The sequence below is a fragment of the Epargyreus clarus genome, unplaced genomic scaffold, assembly GCF_041222505.1.
Source record: "Epargyreus clarus isolate Ecla_fem2 unplaced genomic scaffold, WU_Ecla_fem_2.2 ptg000031l, whole genome shotgun sequence".
Taxonomy (NCBI): Eukaryota; Metazoa; Arthropoda; class Insecta; order Lepidoptera; family Hesperiidae; genus Epargyreus; species Epargyreus clarus.
In genome coordinates, this window is record NW_027332236.1 from 40,301 (window position 1) to 62,121 (window position 21,821).

Consider the following 21,821-nt stretch of genomic DNA (forward strand, 5'->3'; position numbering starts at 1 on the left):
TAATACTTTTATTTAGTGGTGAGTCGCAGGAAATAATAGATAAGTACTTAATAATATTGTAACTAAACGTATATAAATAGTGATCATCCGACAAAAAGCTATAAAATATGCAAAATTACTTTAATCGTAACGTTTTCCGTAAAACTTCAGACATTCACAAGCCAACTTTATGGATATTTTAGAAGTCGATGTTATAAAAATTCTATATCATATTTTTTATCAAACGCGCCAAAAAATAGGTACATACATAGGTAGGTACCTGTAAGATTTTATGTTTAGTAAGTAAGTTCATAAATATTTTTAATGAAACATACAACTTCACGACTGCAAATAAAATACAGTGAATAATAAATTGGAATTAACTTATTGATGGTTTCATTATTTTCGTTTTAGGAGGTCTAAGTATAGCTTTTTCTTTCACTAAAGAATTTTATCAGTATCACGCAATACGTCCTCATTAAAAATCAATAAACCTATCTAATCCTTTATCTTTATATTCTTTAATATTATCAAAGACCTTAAACTATTGTAAAATTGTTAAGTAACGAGAAAATATAAGTATATGGTTTTTGCCATTTAGATGTTTTTTATTTCATTAATTGCACTACAATTTACTTAATATACCCACGTCTAAAAATTACGCGGCTAATTTCCATAAAGAATAACAATAAACTTAAATATAAATTTTAAATAAATGACTAAGCTAATGGAGCAAGTGTAGCTGGAACTATTGCATACCATAGATTTTTATCGCTTAAGTAATATTGTAATACTTAAATGTGCGCAGGACTGAGAACCTTTGTATTGTTTTTATTTGTTCTTAAGTTATATAGTCATGTGCCACAGAACTTATAGATAAAATATCTAAACCTGCTCGTAGTAATGTCCCTAATATTTGATACTTGTTACAACTCCCTACCCGCCCCTACGCGCGGGACTCTCTCCTAGAAAAGACATCAACGCGCGACCACGCACCCCACGCACGTATCCTTAGAATTTCCTAAACAATAATTAAGCAGGAATATCCGTATGTTATTATTATAGTAGTGACTCAGGCAATATGGAATGGAGATCGTAAACGTGGCGTCATCGCACGTTATCAACTGATAACAGCCGGATGAAAGCGAACTGATTCGTATTACGTACCGACTGGTAACTGGATAATTGAACTGTTTTCGATCATTTAACTTTACTAAAACGCCTCGATTATACTATAATCGAGTACTTGTTTAAAAAAAATTGGTAGCTGATTACTTAAGTAGTAAAACAGCAAACGACATATTGGATGTGATTTTGTTATATTAGTAGAAGATACTACGTACTAGATAATCCAACTTTAAATAAATAAGACACCTATTAGTGTTTTATCTAATATCCCATTTATAGGCAATATACTATTTAAGTATACGCAATTTATTGATAAAATAATAAAGTCGAACCGCGAGGAGTTTAAAGACATTTTAAATAATCAAATTCATTTTGAACAACCATTGCAACTAACAAGTTAGTTAGCAACAATGGAGACGTGAAGTAATAATGATTTAACCTCCTTCGCGATGTGTTATTGGTTGCACAGTGACATGAAGGACGCTGGATCATCTGCTCGGCGCGTGATTACGAATCTTACTTTATGACGACAGTTGTAAGGTTTAAAGTTGTTGCTTAGCGCACAATTGAAGAGTACGTGAGAATCGCAACTGATTCATTAACACTCCCACACGTGACACTGCAGCCGCCCACGGAGACACAGAGAGGAATCTCTACTTCATACTTGACGTATGCGAATATGACCTTTGTACGGGCCGAATACGGCATATAATGGCGGGAAAAGGTATTACAAGTTAGAGGCAGATAATATTCATATGTTATGTTATTGGGCACGCGGCGCGGAATGCGTGACGTAGATCGTAGGCTCGACGGAGGCCGACAACGCGCCGCTAATTTATTTGCTCAGACGACGCTCGCTCTGCGTTCAGGCTGTGTAACTTTTTTGTCAATTTGTAATTATTGTTTCAACGATACTAACTGCGTACATACTTACTTATCTAATATTTACGTCAAAGACAATAAGTTCAGTTATTAATTACGTTACTAAACAAAAAAAAACTTAGGGACATCTAATTTTTTGATAATGTACTTTTCATTCCGTACATATTAAGTATTTCAATAAATGATATCAAACATACTCTTTTTATAATTTAGAAGTAGCAGACGAGCATGCATCTATCTGATGGTATGTGGCTCCTGCCGCCCATGGACATCTATAATCTAATCAATCCCAGATAGGATTACATTCCTACCTGAAGTCGGCCATGCACCGCTACCCCTGAAGACTAAGCTGGAACGCTCTGGAAATGTATGTCACTCTAACCACACATTTCAAACTAAAACACAGCACACACACAGCAGCGCTTAACACTGATGTTACTAGGTAGAAATATCTGTGGCGGTGGTACCCTCGGAGTCGTAACACAAACCTTTAAACATAAACTTGAAACATATCATTTAACGACGATGATAAAACTACACGTAATGTAAAAGTGAGCGTGTATCCACAATATGTAAATTGTCCAGTCATGGTTCGTGAATCCCGCGAGCGAGGGGCCGGAGGCGGAGGCTTGATGAGCTTTCGCGGGCTTGTGGAGTTATTGAAACACAAGAGTAATAACCTATTGATACACTCATCTTTGATTCACTAAACGCCAACGCGCAGGTGTTAGCTGATTCATACAGTATTAAAGTTATTAAAACGTAATTGAAGATTGAATGGAATTCATTGTATTCAATTTGAGTTTTGGATTTACGATCATTTAGAAACAACGTACCTAGATATGCCCACAATGTCTATTTATATGCAAGTAAACTGTTAATAACATGAACATTCATTGATTATATTCGATTCAAAACTTAACGTATCTCAAACTATTATTCCAGTAACTATTTTTTATAATATTTGAAAGTAGAGTTCGACTACAGAAGCAGCACCATCATACACGCCTTACAATAACAGTGTAGAGCTGATGTGTTCAGGTTTACAATGCAAAAGGCGTGTCAACTTAGTTCTCAAGTATAAAACGCATCTGACCATCAGAAAACCATCTGAAAATCATCAACTGATGGAAACTATTTTCATAAAGATAATAAATATTTTTTTCTAAAAACCATATTTGCCTTTATAAAAGTACTCGTATTATCGAGTACGCATCGCAAAAAATACCGCCTACCGCTTAATCGTAAATCGCATCGCGCTGCTGAAGTCGCTCGATTTATTGCTGGTAGCCACTCACACACAAGAAACATTTTCTTGATGACATTTCTAGATTACCACCGATGTAATAAATACTCGTGAGCTACCTGTGAATTTCTATGTCACTGATACAGTATGTCACATTAAAGTTAAAACGACTAATAAATGTAAACGTTAATGCATTTTGTTATATGAGTATGTAGGTATAGTATACATATAAATAAGAAATGAAATTATATGATATTATATGTATTGCTTTTTGTTGTTCCACATAATAAAATTGCAATGAAAAAAAAGACATACACAATTATGTATTTGTAGTTTTTTTTTATTGAAAATGTGAACTTATTCCTCGTACTCGTGTTAAAAATTAAAGGATTAGAAATGATACATAATATATAACTACACTTGTGCGAGGAGGACGGCATAATGTGGATTGCGCGTGTAGAAGCGAGAGGGAAGAAGTTGTGATTGTCAATGCAGCGCGCGCGCAGTTTCTCCCGCGTCCGTCGCGCGCATCGCAATCGTGCGCGCGCACCTGCCGCGCACTTCCGCGTCCAAATAGACCAATGACCGTCAAATTACGAAACAATAAGCATACTAACTCTTTAAGAGTTGAATAGATTCATACATGCACCTCTACAAAGTGGGTCAGAGCTGCTATGTGATACCTGTAATATCTATTTCTTTTTGAGCTTTATCAAAATCGAATGACCTGTTCTTATAATTACACTGTATAGAACGATATACAACCAGAAAGCCAGATTAATAAAACATTTTATAAATAAACCTATAAAAATCAGTATTACAATATTATTTTTGTATAATAATTATCAATAATAGATTTTATGCGAACTACAATTTGGGAGCAAATTCGTGACGAGGATTTTCTCGCGATCCAATTGCAGGGACGATTGAGAATAACTTTTTTCGCCGCCTAATTTGAGTAAGGTTTCTAAAACCCATTATTGCTACAATAATCAATATTTCGTAGGGAGACAAATCCATCATAAATTAATTGATTTTCTTAATGCGTTCTCACATACTTAATTAAGTCTTTTAAACAATTCAAGTGATACTGCGAAGTAACAGTCAAGTAGTTTTACATAAGACACTCATCAAGTTAATAATGCATTATGCATTATAATAAATAAACTGATCTAAATTAATTTATCAAATCACTCTAATTTATCAATATTTAATTTTTCTTTATCGTGTAGCAACTTAACTATTTTTTGAACTTAGAAGTTTCAAAAATCTGAAATTTGCTGCGGGCCGGGGCTTTACCTGCGTTTACATACTCGTAAATCTCTACCTGAGGTTACTCAAAAGTTAAATATCTCCATCAATTAACTCCTAATTTAATAAAGCTCTGTTATCTGATCAAAATGAACTTCGGTTGCATATTACACATTTTTGTAAAGTAACTGTGTTGCCATTGTCAATGCAAATCTAATTGGTACAAATCCGACTGGTAGCGCGTTCTAACAATTTCTTAAGCTTTATAATAATAATTAATTAAGACTAATGGTTATTTTATTTCTTTCACAGAACCCTAACAAATCATCAATTTTCACAAAATCGTCGAGACAATGGAGTCGTGCAAAGCTTGAGGCGTCTCCATGATGGCGCTGCGCAGCGGGGGCGGGGGCGGGGCGCGGCGGAGCGAGGCTCAGGTAGGGATGAATATCGATATGCCCTTAAAATCGAAAATTTTAACTTAATATTAATTATCGATAATTCAGTACTTTTAAAGAATACTCGGTTAGGAGGAACTTTTTTTTGCCGACAGCTTTCAAAGTCTATTAATTGTTGTAGTAATGCCACCCTTACTTATCTGTAAACAACGTACAATAAAATTAAATAACTATATTAAAATATGTTTTATGGTTTATTATAATACCAGTTATGATAGTAAACGAATTGTAAAAATTTCAACCGTCTTCTTAGTACGGCTTAAAGAGTTTAAGAGTCAGATCGAAAAATGCCGAAAAATACCGGTTTGTTGTATCGAGACCCCTTTTAATATTCAACTTTATTTTATTTTTAGTATTTGTTGTTATAGCTGCCACCGTTATGCATCCACTGTAAAAATTTCATGTGTCTATCTATTACGGTTCCGGAGATATAGCCCTGTGACAGACGGACAGACGGACAGACGGACAGACAGCGACAGTCTTAGTAATAGGGTTCCGATTTTACCCTTTGGGTATGGAACCCTAAAAAATGACGCATTTTTTTAGTGCCTTACAATAAGAAAAAATCGATGCCAATTTTTTTATATGATAATATCGTATCATAAATTATTAAATATCGATAAAAATACTGAAATTTTAGGATTGCTAATATAATTATTATTTTTATACATGTTTGCATTCCTTGCAGGCGGCGCGCGCGCTGGACGAGTTCGAGACGCTGGCGGGGCTGCGGCGCGCGTACGTGCTGGAGCACCTCGCCACCTTCACCGTGACGCGCGAGACCGGCATCGTGTACCCCGCGGACGGCATGCGCCGGCTGCTGCAGCTTGAGAAGACTAATGGTCAGTTTACAACATTTCTTTCATCTCCAGACATATGCCTCTTCCAAGGCTAGTGAGCCCGATATCTGGCTTTCCCATCCAACTAGTTGATGTACGACGCGAATCGTGTGCCACCTCGTAAGAGAATGGCACAAAAAGTAGTAACAATAAAATCGTGTTAAAAAGGATTAGATGCCTTAATGAAATGTGTCTTTTGGCGAAGCCTTCTATTATAACATATCCCTAGCAACTCTCCTCTAGAGGCGGCCCACAGTGTACCTAATGATCTAATTTTTTTTGCGTTATACAAAATGACAAATATGTACAAAAGCTTAAAACATTAAGTCATTTGCTAGATTGTCGATTAATTTTAATTATCTTCATCGGTTTTGCTCATGACCTAATTTTTCATTAGGTCATTCTGATAAGTGCACTATTCAGTGTAAGTCATCGTAGGTATCTATTGCAATATTATTCATAGTAAATACTTTTTTCAGGAATATGGAGCCAAAAAATGCAGCTATGTTTAGAAGACCAATGGGTTTTAGTCATGGATTACGAAACTGGGGTAAGTCAATTAACGAATCATTATGTATTTAGGAAAGTTGTACATGTTAACGAAACGGCGATCTCTACTTCCCCATAACTTGCTAAATACTACATAAAATAAAACATTCTTTAGTGTTTTGGATGAGATTTCATTTCCACGTTTTTATCTAGTTCCTTGTTCAGTTCCCTTGGTATGAATATTTATGTTTGATTGAGAAGATACATGCAGCGCCTCTAGCGGATCGTTTAGAAAATTAAAATTTGGTAGTATGAATTTCAGACCGCTTGACCATCGACGTCTCATCGAGGCAGTCAATATCGAGCAATTTAAGTAGTAATATGAATTACAAATACGAATTTGACATTTTTCACGTCGCATGTTACGTCATTTTCGGTCTCGAATACGTAGTGTCTAACCATCGAATCGAAATTGGGCTAATGAGCTGTCGATGCGATTGATCTAGTGCTTGATAAAAAAACTTATACTAAGGGTACCGATGTTTCTTTGTTCGCATGTGCAGTCGATAATGGAGCGTTTCCCGGCGTCGTGGGTGCACTCGCCGACGGCGTTCACGTCGCCCGAGCCGGCCGAGCTGTACAACAACGTGCTGGCCTTCGTGGTGGGCGCGCCGGAGGGCGGCTCGCCCGCCGCGCGTAGAGAGCTCCACATCTTCCAGTGCCACGATGTCGGCGCGCAGGCTCTCGTTGAAGAACTCAATGCGCTCAAGTACGATGTTTTTAGATAACATTGAAATAACAAATGTCACTGCTGCCAAATGCACAAATGTTACCAGCTTCATACATATACTACAGGTTTCATCCTGATGCCGGTCACAGATGCCTTGCCACTCCTGAGGACTAAAATGTTCTCATACGTGACTGATCATATCTACGTCAGTCGGCATCTACCGAACGACATGCGCACCTAGCCACCTACCCTTCCACCGAAATGCAAGAATTGCTAGGAATAGGTTTGACGGTGTTACCTCCCTGCTGATTCATCTGACTTTAGTTTTTTCTGACCTTCGAATGAAAATATTATATTTATCGGTATGTCGAGTTCAATTACTCTAAACTAATTTCTTTTCAACTATGTTATATTTATTGAGCGTGTAATTCTTCTAATGTTAAGTGGTCACGACCATGGATCATATCTCTAATCAGACAGAAACCTGCACTTATTTCTAGCGTCAAGAAATTCTATGTTTCGGTGGAAATACATGGATGCCGTCTGTCTATCATCTTAGTCTTCGGTAGTTACAACGGTGATTGACTTTAGATATAATCCCTGCTATATTTGGAGTTAATCATAGTTGCCTACTTCTGAGCATCAGATGGACTGCAAGCACGTTTATTACTTTAATCCTGTAAATATATTATAATAATATGTGTAAATAATTAACAATACAACTAAATTATTATAATTACAATGAAATCTTTGCCGAGATGAAAAATCAGTGTGATGGTACTGGTGTCAAACCACAGAAATTTTAATAATGGACTAAATACCCTTGGCAATACGAATGTAGAGAATTCCATTCGCATGCGTTATACTGATATGGTATTACCGTATCTAATCGAAGGTAACACAGAGATGAACAACTACAATAAGACTGACAAGCATCTCGAAATCGCTTCTGCGTAGATAATCTTATCAGGAGATATGGTCGGCAGTTTTAAAGGGACAGTATGTAGAGAAGGAAGGTTTAGAAAAGACGTATGCCATGTTTTTCCTGAAGCACAAAATCGGACTACCGGTTTCTGCTTACACATGGTGTGAGAATAATTCAAAGCCCTAATTGTTTGGTTTTGGGAGTCTTTGTTGGACTTCGTGGAGTGTGTGGAGTGAGTGAGTGCTAACGTTGTGCGTTGTGCAGGGGCGTCGGCAGCGGCGGCTCGGAGGTCGGCCGCGACTTCGTGATCGACCGCGAGAGGGAGCGGGAGCGGGAGACCGAGATGGACAGACCACGACGACAGGTACTTATATTACTTATGTCTCGATAAAACAATATATTTAAGACAAAGTGACCCAAGTAGCTTTTAATGCAAGATATACACTTTTTGTATCAGATCATTAGATTTGATCTACAACCATTTCTTTAACAAATATTATTAGTCCACCATAAGGTATGCCTTTTCAACAAATTTGCACTCACTTAGTAATGTTTTACACATGTTTATAATACAGAGATATTTGCAACAAATAATACTGTTTCGTAGAGTTGATGCTGGTTCTAGAACGGACGTCAATGTTATCGCGCGATCGAATTATCCGCGCCTTATCTCCGTTCTGATAGGCTGTAAACAATCGATTGCTTTATAAGTCATACAGCGTACTGCTCCAATATAAAACAATAAAATAATAATCGATTGGATGTTACTGTTTTGTGGAGCAGGTTGCGGTAATGTCCCTCTCTTATCAGCAAAATAAAAATAAATATGGGTGCAGTAACGAATTGTGCACATAAATTGTCATGAACAATTAAACAAACAGCATAAAACGCCGCGTTCATCAGTTGAGATAATCAACGTTATTTTCAAAATCTGATCATTATCATTTTCGATTGCAACGGCTCAGTGAAGCCGCCTCAAGTGAAAAGTGGAAATGACAAGTCGCATTATCTGTGACGCCGCGGAGTAGGTGTTATCTTAGATAGCGTTTAGTTTCCGGACACTCGACTACCGCCGAGTAGTCGTGAGCGACGCACCGGCGGCAGCAGTCATGGCGCGCCTCTACCACACCTACACGCGGAAGCAGTGGGACGCTGTACTCGTTGTTAGTAAACTACCTACGTCACGTATCATTCCTATAGTCATGCACTCGAATGTAACCTTGAGTGTTATGTCCTTTATTCATTTCATTAATTTATGCATTTATTGATTTATTGCAGAATTATTACACAAATAAAATCTCATTCATTAATATTAACCATTCCCTACCGTTTAAACAGCAAATGTCAGCGCAACTGGGTCGCGGCGACCGCGCCGAGCGAGCGGAGCGGACGGAGCGCGGCGAGCGCGGCGGCTCGGGCGGCGAGCGCGACGACGCCTCGTCCACGGGTTCCGAGCGGTTGTACGAGCAGGACATAGCCATCCTGAACCGCTGCTTCGACGACATCGAGAAGTTCATCGCGCGGCTGCAGCACGCGGCGGCGGCGTCGCGCGAGCTGGAGCGGCGGCGGCGCTCGCGCGGCGGCGGCAAGCGCGGCGCGCAGGGCGCGGGCGAGGGCATGCTGGCGCTGCGCACGCGGCCGCCGCCCGAGCGCGACTTCGTGGATGTATTACAGAAGTTCAAGCTGTCGTTCAACCTGCTGGCGCGGCTGCGGGCGCACATCCACGACCCGAACGCGCCGGAGCTGGTGCACTTCCTGTTCACGCCGCTGGCGCTGATCGTGGACGCGGCGCAGGACGTGGCGGACGGCCGCCTGCCCGCGCGCGTAGTGCAGCCGCTGCTCACGCGCGACGCACTCAACCTGCTCGCCAACTGCGTCACCAGCAAGGAGACCGAGCTCTGGCACTCGCTGGGAGACGCCTGGCTCATACCTAGGTATCTACTTAATTTAATGCTATGGCTATATTACTAGTATGCAATATTACATAGATATAAATACAAGTAACAAAAGGGCGATATTTTACCTGCATTTATGGGGCGAATCGTGTGCCTACTAATTAAACATAAAAAGTGTTGTAGCCTTAGGAATAAACATTTAAATTTAAAAAATGGCACTATTGGAATCACAGACAGCAAAATCCTTTAATACAATAATCCCTGAAAACGATTATATTTTATCCGGAGACCGCGGATTTAAACATATTTTTAGCCGACGGTAGAACGTTATCACCGAATTTTTGTAATTATTTTAATCCATAGATACCTTTATCACTTCCGGCTTATCCGGTCGCGACCTAAAAATATTTTAGTACTCTATTACTTGCCTGTTGTCTTAAAGGGAACAATGGAAGACGACGATACCGCCGTACCAGCCCGTGTTCATGGACGGCTGGTCCCCGGACTACCAGGTGGATGACCAGCCTCTGCGCAGGTGACTTGTATACCATTTATTTATACGTCATCGTACATTGAATTTTCATTCGTATATCATGCAAATTTATGAAAAACAAATAAGAAACATTTCAAGTAGTTTTCTTTTTATCCTAAAATATTTGTTTCAAAAAGTGATTGACATGATAAAAAGGATCGGTGACGGTTCGTTTGTCTAACACCATTATCATACATCTGTATCGTCCATCATCATCACCATGTATTTTTACTCGATAATGGTTGAATATATATACATACCATACATCCACGCCTGCTTATTGTATCGTCCGCCATGTTGACCTGTGTGTGTGTGTGTGTGTGGGACAAGGCCGTCTCCGCGGCGCAGCGAGGCGGGGCGGGAGTCTGCGCGTGAGGGCGGGCGGGAGCGCGAGGGCGGGCGGGAGCGCGACGCGGAGGGCGCGGAGCGGGACGTGCGGGACGTGCGGGACGCGCCCGGCTACGGGTACGAGCGTGACGAACCCGACATCTACGGCGAGCAGTACGCGCCCTTCCCCAGGTACCGCTTGTTGTCATGTTTGCGTCGCTTGTCATTATTTTATGTAAATCGATGTACAACGATCGATCACATCAGTTAACATTACGCTAAACTTATCCATCCATCCATCCATCAGCCTGTAATAGTCCACTGCTGGACATAGGCCTCTCCTAATCTACGCCACTCCGACCGGTCTTGAGCGATCTGGATCCAACGGTTACCCGCCGTCCGCTTCAGGTCATCAGTCCACCTGGCCGGGGGGAGTCCTGTACTCCTTTTGCCGAGACGTGGTCTCCATTCGAGGACCTTCCTACCCCACTACTTACTACATTACTACCAAACTTATGTACTTACACATTTCTATAACAAACGACACTTGAGATTATAATAGATAACATGTAAAGTAGGTAAAGTTAATTTTAACCATAGTCATACACAATGAGTGCCTCTTAGTCATTTTAAGTTTCTAATCATGCTATCTATGAATCGTATTAAGATTTTTAATTTATTATTTTTATAAAAATGCACTATAAAGATTGTACATCAATTGTTTACGAACACATTAAAATAGAAAATATAATGAAAATTCCATAAAGTCATACGAAATATACAGTGATCGAGCCCAAGTTACCTGACTTCCAGGAACCCACGTACATTGGCTCGGGATGACTCCGGCTCGGCGGCGTCCTCGCCGGAACGCGAGCCGCCCTACCGCCCCGACCGCGACGACGGTAAGTCCAGACAAGGCCCAGAAGTCACATAATATTAATCCCATCTCAAAATGAGACGAGATAAGGTCATAAATCAACACACAGCCCAACAACTTAACGAACGTCATAACCCTTTAAACTACAAAATAAAATTTTCTGAGCGATATTTTTATTACCTTAAGCAAATGACAAAATAATTCATCAATACTAAATAGTAATGTGCTCAATAACTTATTGAAAAATAAAATATTTAAAGTTTTTATTAATCTGGATTGCGTTGACTATAATTATGTCCTTTGTCATTGTGGTCGATAATACGTTAATGATGTTAATTTTACCAAATTTGTCAGTTTTGTCACGTTTTCTAGTATTGTCAATAATGTTAACGTTGTGAGTTTTAATATACTTGTCAGTTTCGTAAGTCTTAGTAATGTTAGTGTTGTCACTATAATGAACGTTGTCAGTTTTACCCGTGTTGTCAGTTTTGTCCTTTTTATTAATGTTGTCAAGATTACTAACAATGTGAGTTTTAATATAATTGTCAGTTTTATTAATATTAGTGTTGTTAATGTTGTCAATTTTACCAGACTTGTCAGTTTTGTCAGTACTGTTAACAATGTCAGTGTTACAAGACTTGTCAATTTTGTCCGTTATGTCAACATTGTCAGTTTTACCAGAGTTGTCAATTGTATCGTTGTTGTGAGAGTTGTGAGTGTTGTGAGCGCGTGGTGTGTCACAGACGAGCTGGGCGAGGCGTGGGCGCGCGGCGTGGCGGCGCGCGGCGGCCGCGTCGTGCGCGTCACGTACCCGCGCACCGCCAACAACGACAAGGAGCTCACCGTCGTGCGCGGAGAGTACCTAGAGGTAATTCTATTACTAATCTCATTTATTCAGAATTAATTCTTAAATCTTAAATATAGAAGTCTTTTTGAACGTCAACGATCTACCAATATATAAAGAAGGTAGAATCATTTGTGGTTCGACTCCGGCGGCACCACCGCCACGCCTATTTCTGCCTAATAACAGCAGTGTTATGCGCTGCTGTGTAACGTTTTGAAGGGTGTGGTAAGGGAGACATACTTTCCGAAGACTAACCTCGGGAGTAGCGGAGCATCTGTGGCCGACCTCAGGTAGGAATATCTAATCCTATCTGGGGTTGATTACAGATGTCCATGGGCGGCAGTAGCCATTTACCATCAGGTAAACTGCATGTTCTTCTGCTACTCCTTTATTATAAAAAAAAAATATTAACTACTCTTACTATTACTACTCTATTATACATACGTTATCAGTGTGTCATATATACTACTAAGCCTTTTTATCTGTGAATGATATAAAGTAATAGAAATAGTAATATATAAATAGATACTTATACAAAACCTATTGACGTATTGACGACTACTACTTACGTTACTATTTTTACTCTTTATCATTGCAGTAATCCACGTAACTGACACGTAACTGAATCATATAAGGAAGCCAAAAGTACTTATAAGTGGTTCATGTAACAAGGTGCTATGTCTCTGTTCCTTAACTAAAACGCTGCATCGTGATTAACTGACTAGTGATATACAAAATGACGTTTTGAATTTGTTTTTAAATACGAAATTTAAATACATTTCATAGGTGCTGGACGACTCTCGCAAGTGGTGGCGCGCGCGCAACCGGCGCGGCGTGACGGCGCACGTGCCGCACACGATCGTGGCGCCCGCGCTGTCGCCGCCCGCGTCGCCGCGCGCGACGCACGAGCCGCGCGACTCGCACTCGCCGCACTCGCCACACCTCTACCCCAACCCCATCTACACGCACTACCAGGTATAACGCTACTTCATAAGTCAATAGCGTTTTATAAGTGCCCTTATACGCGTATACGAAATAATTTCAGTACATGTCATTTTCTCAGTCATAGATACACTATATCATATGCCTTATAAATCCAATTGCACAGATTTTGAACATAAAGTTTATCTTTAAGTACGACATGTGTCATCAGTGGTAATAACCATGTGTGCCTATCTAATTTGATTCCTGATTTTTGCTCTTTACCTTACATTTTATACGTTTAACAGATGAAGTTACATTTTTAACGTATGTCACGAAAATCCAAACCTCTAATAACCTAAACAATGATAGTAAATACGAAAAAAAAGTAAGATTTAAATTTTCGGGATTTTAGAATTTTGCGCTATTAAGTCTTAAGTACCTACATAATGTTTAGTTGTAATTGTTATATGTATTGAAAACATGGTAATATTCGTTCCAGGAGGGCGGCGGCCGCGGGTCGGGCGGCAGCAGTCCCACGGGCGCGGCGGGTAGGGGCGGCGCGGGGGCGGGCGGTGCGGGGGTGGGCGCGGCCGACTGGGTGCGCCGCGAGCGCCTCGGCAAGAAGGGCGAGTTCCGATACTTCTAGCTAGTCTCGCCGAGTCTCAAGGACTAGTACCACCTACTGTTATTCCACCTTGATACAACCACCTCCCATATTCTTCAAATCGTTCTGTTATTCTTCAAATTTTCTTCTCAATGTTCTTTCTGACCTATCGGGGCCTTTTCAAGCTTTTTTGTATCGTGTCGGTAAATGAAAATGGATTCTTATGTCAAGGACTATAAATGACTCTGTTTTTGTTATCATGAATATTGCATTCGCATACACCATATTTGGTATGCAAGATGCAATTTAATCCCTAAACTATATTTTATAATACAATCCGAAAATTATGCTAAATCTATGGCTTAAATATAGTACAAATCAACATTATTTTGAAAACTAACAAGCCCGCATTCTGGTTATGGTGTAATTTCTTCAACAAACAGAAAAAAATTATTTACATATTGATTCAAAAAAGATGTTTCAGTTATCTTTATTCTTTACTACTTACAAATGCATTGTAACATTCTGCCCCACCTTCCCAGACCGCCCAACCAAAGTGCTTACGCACGTACGTGCAGTCCTCTCATCTCGAGGACTTCTTAGTCATAATTTATATAATGAGTTATAATTAGGTATTTATTGTGAGTCACTGCATACTTGGCTTCATTGTTAATACGTAAAATGTATGGATATTAAAGGTTTTGTCAAACGTTTGCTAAAGACCTTTTAAATTTTACAATATAAATATTATAAATCCACATCCATGCGATGAAATACGTAATAAAATACATTAAATATGAGTATAATTAAGAGAGAATAGATGACGCTAGTATCGGAACACGTCCTTCCGTGTGTGGGTGTCGTGTGTCAATGTGCTCTCGTGTGTGTCGCCGCTGGGACCTCGTTCAAGCTTCTTACGATGCTATAAACTATCTGTGACAACTAGGAAGAATGTCACAATTCACACTAATCAATCAAAATTTACATATTTGCTTACTCGTATTGACAAATTGTGACATTTTTCACAGGAACGCATATCTATACTTACTGGCTATTTAGTTTCAATAGTTATTTTTAAGGCTCATATCGAGTTATGGCAGCTATTACGTCATAATCTGTAAGGCAGTAATGGCAATCGACACAAAAAGCAAATTATATTGTACCTTACAAGGTATATTGCGCTTTATAAATATGACAAGGCGACATTCGTGTCTACAAAGACACGTGCCTTACTGTACTGTAATATTGCAGTTTGTGCTAAATGATAAAAAACACGGTTAGTGACGAGCGGCTGTAGTGGCTATGTGCACGTTGTGAAGGACATTCAAGTCTGAGTTTTCTTATCTTTACGAGTATATTGTGTTCTGTACCTTTAGTATGAGTTTTAACGTTTCACAAAAATGACTGTTTTATATTTGTTTACGTATTTGCCCATACATTTCCAATCACGGGCCCGTAGCGGACTGTATCGGAACTGATTGGAAATGTATGAGAAATATGTAAACAAATACAAAAATAGTCATTTTTGTAAAAACGTAAAAACTCATACTAAGGATACTGTATAAGCTGATAGGTAGCAGTCGCGATGACGTCATCGTGGCTTACTTGTTTTAATTACACAGAGTCTATTTTAGATACTTTACTTTTTATATTATGTCCGAGGAGTTAAGAAATTATTTAAATAATATGATTGTAAATTAACTTTTGTATTCTCCAAATGTTTATATTGGCCGTTGGAGGGCGCGTTGCGAGGATTTACGATCTTTTCATTTAGATTTTGTGAAAAACCATTAAGAATTAAAATTATATATAGAATCAGTTTAACAAAGAAAACTTTTAAGCTGCCTGTTTATTTTCAAAACTGATAATATAGAACAAAGCATAGATAATATTATTTGCAAAATGTACAGTAAATGACAAAGATAAATGTATATTAGATCTCCCGGCGCGCCTCCTCCGCCACCTTTCTAGTTAATGCTCAGTTTTGTATTTACATTTTTATACATTAAATTCTTTACCAAATCTGGTAGTTGTCTATTCGCGCCCTATTTCCCTTCATACACGTACCTTATAATATAAAAAATATATAAGTTGTTACAAAATACAATCCTTATGATATTGTTTATTACACTTTTATTAAGTACTAAATACTTTTATACAACTATCATCAATAGTGTCTAGCCGTATAATAAATTAATTCTTTAATCTTATCGCGAATATAAAATTGTTAAGCTTAAGATAAATTAATTCGTGGAATTTTTGCTAATCTCCCTTATTGTGTGTCGCTTTGCTTGTTTATTGTTAATGTGTGTGTTTACGGTCGTGTGTTTGTGTGTGTTCTTGTGATGACGTTGGTAAGTGTCGTACTAATTAATACTTTATATCTCCTAGCTTGGATTTAAACTAATGCTGATTTTTTCAAAATATTTTATAAGTTTTTGTCAAATGGGTGTTCAATAGTTATTATAAGTCATTGTGTAATTGCTACTAATTAGGATATAATATACATTAGGATATAACACGCTGTCAGTGTAAGTATAAACTTAGTTTAAATCGCGGCACTATATATACTGAAGAGCTGACTGTTAATACATACAATTTAAGTACTTTTTGCTATCAAGTAGTAATAAATGGTTATTGGTAATTCCAAGGTCTATAAAGTTTAATGGTTCATGTTTTAATCGATATTGATAATGACACATAAAAATATTGAAATTGATAAACATTGTAATAAAAATATCTTTGTCATAAAGTACCATCCTGAAACGTTCAATTAATTTACTTTTGAATCATTTATTACAATAATAATAATCATTGAAATAATTGACTTAAAATTTGCAGAGGCTATAGAATTACTGACATTGTCATTGAAATGTATGTGTATTAGCGATCATTACGCTTAACTCTTGTAGTTGCATGCGGCTGACATTATAATAGCTATTTCTCTATTTACATTTTACCTAGCGGTAATGTTGTTGCAGAGAGGGCAGCACCTCCGCCTCTCCCGCCACCCCCACCGCCGCCGCCGCCACCCCCCGCGATAGTTCCAGCTAAGACTGACACCATGAAATGTAAGGATTATTATCAGAAAAAGTCTTGTTCCTGTCATGCGGGTTGTTGGTTGTAGGTCCAGTCTGCATACGTGTTACTTGCGTCTTGCCTTTTCAAGAGTATCTATTTTTGCCCTCGTGCATGCGTCACGCATGTCGCGGTGAGACTGCAGTATGTTAGTTCACGCGTGTAACTTCTTCTCTCAAAAAAAATGTGTGGACGTAGATCTGCGTGATACGAACATGTACTCACTGTGTAGATGTGAAAAACTCTTTTATGTTTATGGGTGCTTGAGAATCCGACTCGGACTCCAAAATATAAATGTATTATCTAAACATGTAGGATTGTTCAAATTTTAAAATGTCCTTTCATCGGTTTCAGCAACGAAATCAATAATGAGCACGAACAGCTTACACGAAGAGCTGATGATGGTGCTGCCACAACTCCAGCAGCGAAAACTGGACTTCAAGAAGACACCCGATATATTCATCCATCAGGTAAAGAACACACAGTTTCTAGTCCTGCAACATCGAATTTGTATATGTTTTTTATGTGAAACATTCTAGCAGAAGATGAAAGTAATTTAAAAACTTAATAACGATTAAAATTAATATCGTAAATTGTCTTTAAGATTAAATTTCTGTCTTTAAATTAGCCCTTAGATAAAAAGTCATGAATAGTAAAAAAAAACACTTCATAATTCATAATCCCTGATATTACAGAAATCCAATCCAGAAGAAGTAGTAGAATGGTTAGAAGCGAAAGGATTCAGCCAACTGGCGCAGAAGCAGCTGCGCTTGCCAGGTCACCAGCTGTTCGCGCTGTCCCGCAGTCAGCTGGAGAGAGTGCTCGGCACGGACGAGGGCAAGAGGCTGTACAGTCAGGTTCTTGTGCAACGAAATGTATCTGGAGTAAGTCAGTATTCAATTTAAGATATAGATTTTAACATATTTTATCAAAGATGCCATCTTTAATTTTGAAAATTACAAAAGATCTAAGGAGTTTATTTCATTTATTAGTAATATTTAACGAGTCTAGACCTAGATTTATTTCCTGACCTAATGTAACATAGTCGGTTCATTGTTTATGTATCGTCACCATAGAAATTCATAACAAGTAATTAATTTAAAAAATCAAAAACCCGACTGCACCAAAAAGGCTGATGTAGAATTTCCAAAAGCAGTGAAATAGGCATTTCATTATTTTTATCCAGAAAGCCAAATACAAAGTTTCATAGTAGGTGTCTGCTTCAAAAACAAAAGATGTTCAAACAATATTATCCTATTTTATCCTCGTAGTGTTCATTTACGCTATATAAAGAACCTATGTGTAAAATTTCAGCATCCTTAAGTTCAGCGGTTTCCCTTTGCGTTGATCTCTGGCACAGCAACTCTCTCATTCAGTCAGACAGTCATCTCGATGTGTATATACGAGTATATATGTACTAGCTGACCCGGCAAACGTTGTGTTGCCATATAAATAAAAAAATGTTAAGGATGAACAACCCTTATCACTTAGGTGTAAAAAAAAAGATAGTGGCCGATTCTCAGACCTACTGAATATGTATATAAAATTTGGTGAAAATCGGTGAAGCCGTTTCGGAGGAGTACGGTAACTAACACGAGAATTTTATATATAAGTGTTATCGTCGTTAATAAGAAGCTTGGATATTAACGATATCACATTTTTATAACGTTACATTAAAGTAATAAGTGACTCATTTGATACTACAGTTTAAAAACAGATGCGGGTAGGTGAAGTGGGGACGACACCTTGGCGGCGCTCGAATTAACAGAGAGCGACATTCTGGTCGGAGACTTCAGCAAGAGCAGTCGAATAACGGAGATACTTGTGTAGTTATAATACTTCTAATCACTAGTGTGAACTTACTTACGTATAATTGTTATATCGTTACTCTGTACCGTTTATGTGACTATATTATTACATGACTTCAAGACCTACAAGATGAGTTTGATTTCATCAGAAGTGTACAAGAACCAGCTCACAATCATGGACGGCGATATGTAAGTACGAACATACTTGACACAGGAATAAAAACCGTGAGTTAAAACATTATTATGTCATATGTGAATTCATCTTGGTAGAATAAGTAAAAATGGGGGTAGATAAATGTCGTTGATGTAAGGGAAAACTCATTTGAATTAAGAAAATGGATAGATTGAGACTAGTAATTCAATGAAATGTTAATACCCTCTGAAAATGATATACTTAAATTTTGTGAACAAACTTTACTCTTATCAAATTACTTGTTAACATTGTAAACTGAGGTGTTTACTTCAAAATAAGTGCATTTTCTGTGAAGAAGTGTCTAAAAGTAATTTTGCAAGGCAGTTCTTGTGGTAAATCTGTCCATTTGGTTAAAATTCTGTGGTGTAAAAAGTAAATCCTAATTGTTCTAAAGTTACACCTACTTTGAAATATATAGAAATACACGTACTTATGAAAATATTTTAAGGATCTTTAATCTTAAATGTCAGGCTTTATAGATATGGGAACCTAATGGTTGTTAATATAGGCTAATGTACGCCAGAAATTGCATACAGGTTAGATTTGAATTTATTTTTGATAACTTTTAATGTTTCAAACGGGGTTTACGTATATGCGTTTGTTTTTATTGTATGGAAGGGACTATGCGGTAGCAACAAACGCAGTTACAGAGTACAGTATACCTACTTGATATAAGTGACACGTTTATTAAGTTGCAAAATTTTGATTATTCATAATTGTACAGAAATGTATAATATCTACGTGGTACATATTTAACTGCCTGCAAAAAAGTATCACGACCACGGTATTGAGTGGCTGAGTGTACCCAGGAGGGAAATGGTAAATGAGTTTAAGGTTTATTGTTTTTTTTTTTGGATATTAATTGACTATATTTAAAAATAAACTTGCATTCACATCTACATTGTTCACATTTTCATTTTATAAATCAATGAAAGTTTCCTTTTGATTTCATATACTTGATACGTAATTGTTATGAAAGAAGCATACGTACGTTGCCAAATTTAGATTTCCATCAATTCTAGGCGAATTCACGCAGTACTGTGTACTACTGTGTTTTGACTCCCATAAAGTATAAATGCACATTAGTTAATGATCTATAAGAAAACTGAGAAACTTATGCGCAGCGGTCTTTGGAATATTATATATAAAAATATCTCTCTTATCTCCCATTCTACTTCAGACTGACTCACTTATACATAATATTAAATGTCTGTTTTAAATTTAGTATGCAACGTTTCGTTTTGTATTAATATTTCTTTACATCTCGTAATTTTAAATCTTTAAATTTCAATTTGAATTTGACACATTACACGTCCTTTTGGTTTGAAAATTGGGCACTATCAAATACTGGTAAATGAAGTTTGTACCTTAAACGTTGAGACGCTTAGACTATCGATATTATTAATTATGTGAGCCATTTACGAAATGATAAACGGGATCCACTTTGTATGGGATTGAGAATAAATTATTTTAAGTAAAATAATAATAATAATAATAAATTGATGCTTTTATAACTTGAGCTTAGTTCTATTTACAAGTTACAGCAATTAAGTTATTATACGTATTAAGTGAGAAACGGTCACTGAAGCCTACATAAATTTAGATAGTCTCTTGTATACCATATTTAAAATGAGTCTTGCCTGCGACTTTGTTCATGTGGAGCCAGAATATAATTTGAATTGCATTTTTGAAACGAGTCTTGCCTGCGACTTTGTTCATGTGGATTCAAAATATAGTTTGAATTGCATTTTTAAAACGAGTCTTGCCTGCGACTTTGTTCATGTGGATTCAAAATATAATTTGAATTATACAATGCCCTCTGTCAAGATCACGGAGTACGTTAGTAATTTGGAATTGTCCATTACCTGGTCATGTAATGTTTTTTTAAAAAAAATGTATACTTTTGACATCGACTTCGTAGTTTTGGTTTTAATGCATTTTCAAATATACAAACCGACAGACAATTTTTCTTTTTCAAATATATTCGATGTAAACACGTGAAGATTTCATTCTTATTATATGTATATCATAGCCAAATGAATAATAATGTAATCAAATAAAAGCATAGGTACATTTCGATGGGATTTTCTTATACAATAATTTACTTTTCATATAAATTTCATACGGTTCACAATTGCGTCATGTCTAGGTTTTCTCTATAGAAACATCGAGCATCTCCTTGAGAGTGTTGGTTGTAAATGATACATATTATATTAATATAATCTATATAGATATTACGCACTAATATAATTTTTATTACAAACTATATAAAAGTCAGGTGAAGCCGAGGCGTTTGAAATATATATAATAAATATGAATTGTTCGGTAATAAGGTGTATCATAAGATAGTTTGACTAACTGTTTGTTTGGCTGGCTGGTATAAAATCATGATCAACTTTAATAGACCTTTTTCAGGTCATAGAAATTTTAGGTTGTGATTGATAAGGAGCCACATGTTATGTAAAACAGTTATAGTTTTAAATCTGACGATCGTGATGAGACAAAATTAGAATCGGACAAGATTATTAAAATCATGTCATGTCATAGGTATTTCAAAATTTTTAAATAAATCTGACCGTTCAAAGTAGGTAAAAATCGAATTCAAATATTCCGTTACATACATACAGGTCAAGTTAATAAAAGCGTGGCAAAAATAAAAGCGTGTTTAAAAAAAAATATCTTTTATCAGTTGTAGACACAAATAAGTATAGTTAAATAATGGCCGGTTTCTGAAGTCATTTTTCTTGGTAGGTAGTTTACGAGTGTGTATTCAATAACACTATCCGTTTGATAACTACCTACGGAAAAAAAA

At 37.4% G+C, this 21,821-nt stretch overlaps 1 protein-coding gene across 2 annotated transcripts in view; it reads left to right on the forward strand.

Annotated features, from left to right (window-relative positions):
* LOC140754803 (epidermal growth factor receptor kinase substrate 8) overlaps positions 1 to 21,821 on the forward strand; it is a 35,628-nt gene that overhangs the window by 9,649 nt on the left and 4,158 nt on the right. The window contains exons 2-16 of one of the 2 annotated variants that reach the window (XM_073089911.1): positions 4,799 to 4,923; positions 5,633 to 5,786; positions 6,263 to 6,333; positions 6,836 to 7,041; positions 8,192 to 8,291; positions 9,266 to 9,861; positions 10,265 to 10,357; positions 10,685 to 10,873; positions 11,495 to 11,583; positions 12,302 to 12,426; positions 13,189 to 13,377; positions 13,826 to 13,874; positions 16,912 to 17,001; positions 17,363 to 17,478; positions 17,704 to 17,896. In XM_073089911.1, the coding sequence (XP_072946012.1) occupies positions 4,870 to 4,923; positions 5,633 to 5,786; positions 6,263 to 6,333; positions 6,836 to 7,041; positions 8,192 to 8,291; positions 9,266 to 9,861; positions 10,265 to 10,357; positions 10,685 to 10,873; positions 11,495 to 11,583; positions 12,302 to 12,426; positions 13,189 to 13,377; positions 13,826 to 13,874; positions 16,912 to 17,001; positions 17,363 to 17,478; positions 17,704 to 17,896 (2,314 nt within the window). In that variant the 5' untranslated portion in view covers positions 4,799 to 4,869. The remainder of the gene's footprint in view (positions 1 to 4,798; positions 4,924 to 5,632; positions 5,787 to 6,262; positions 6,334 to 6,835; positions 7,042 to 8,191; positions 8,292 to 9,265; positions 9,862 to 10,264; positions 10,358 to 10,684; positions 10,874 to 11,494; positions 11,584 to 12,301; positions 12,427 to 13,188; positions 13,378 to 13,825; positions 13,875 to 16,911; positions 17,002 to 17,362; positions 17,479 to 17,703; positions 17,897 to 21,821) is intronic. The other variant, XM_073089913.1, reaches the window with a different exon arrangement.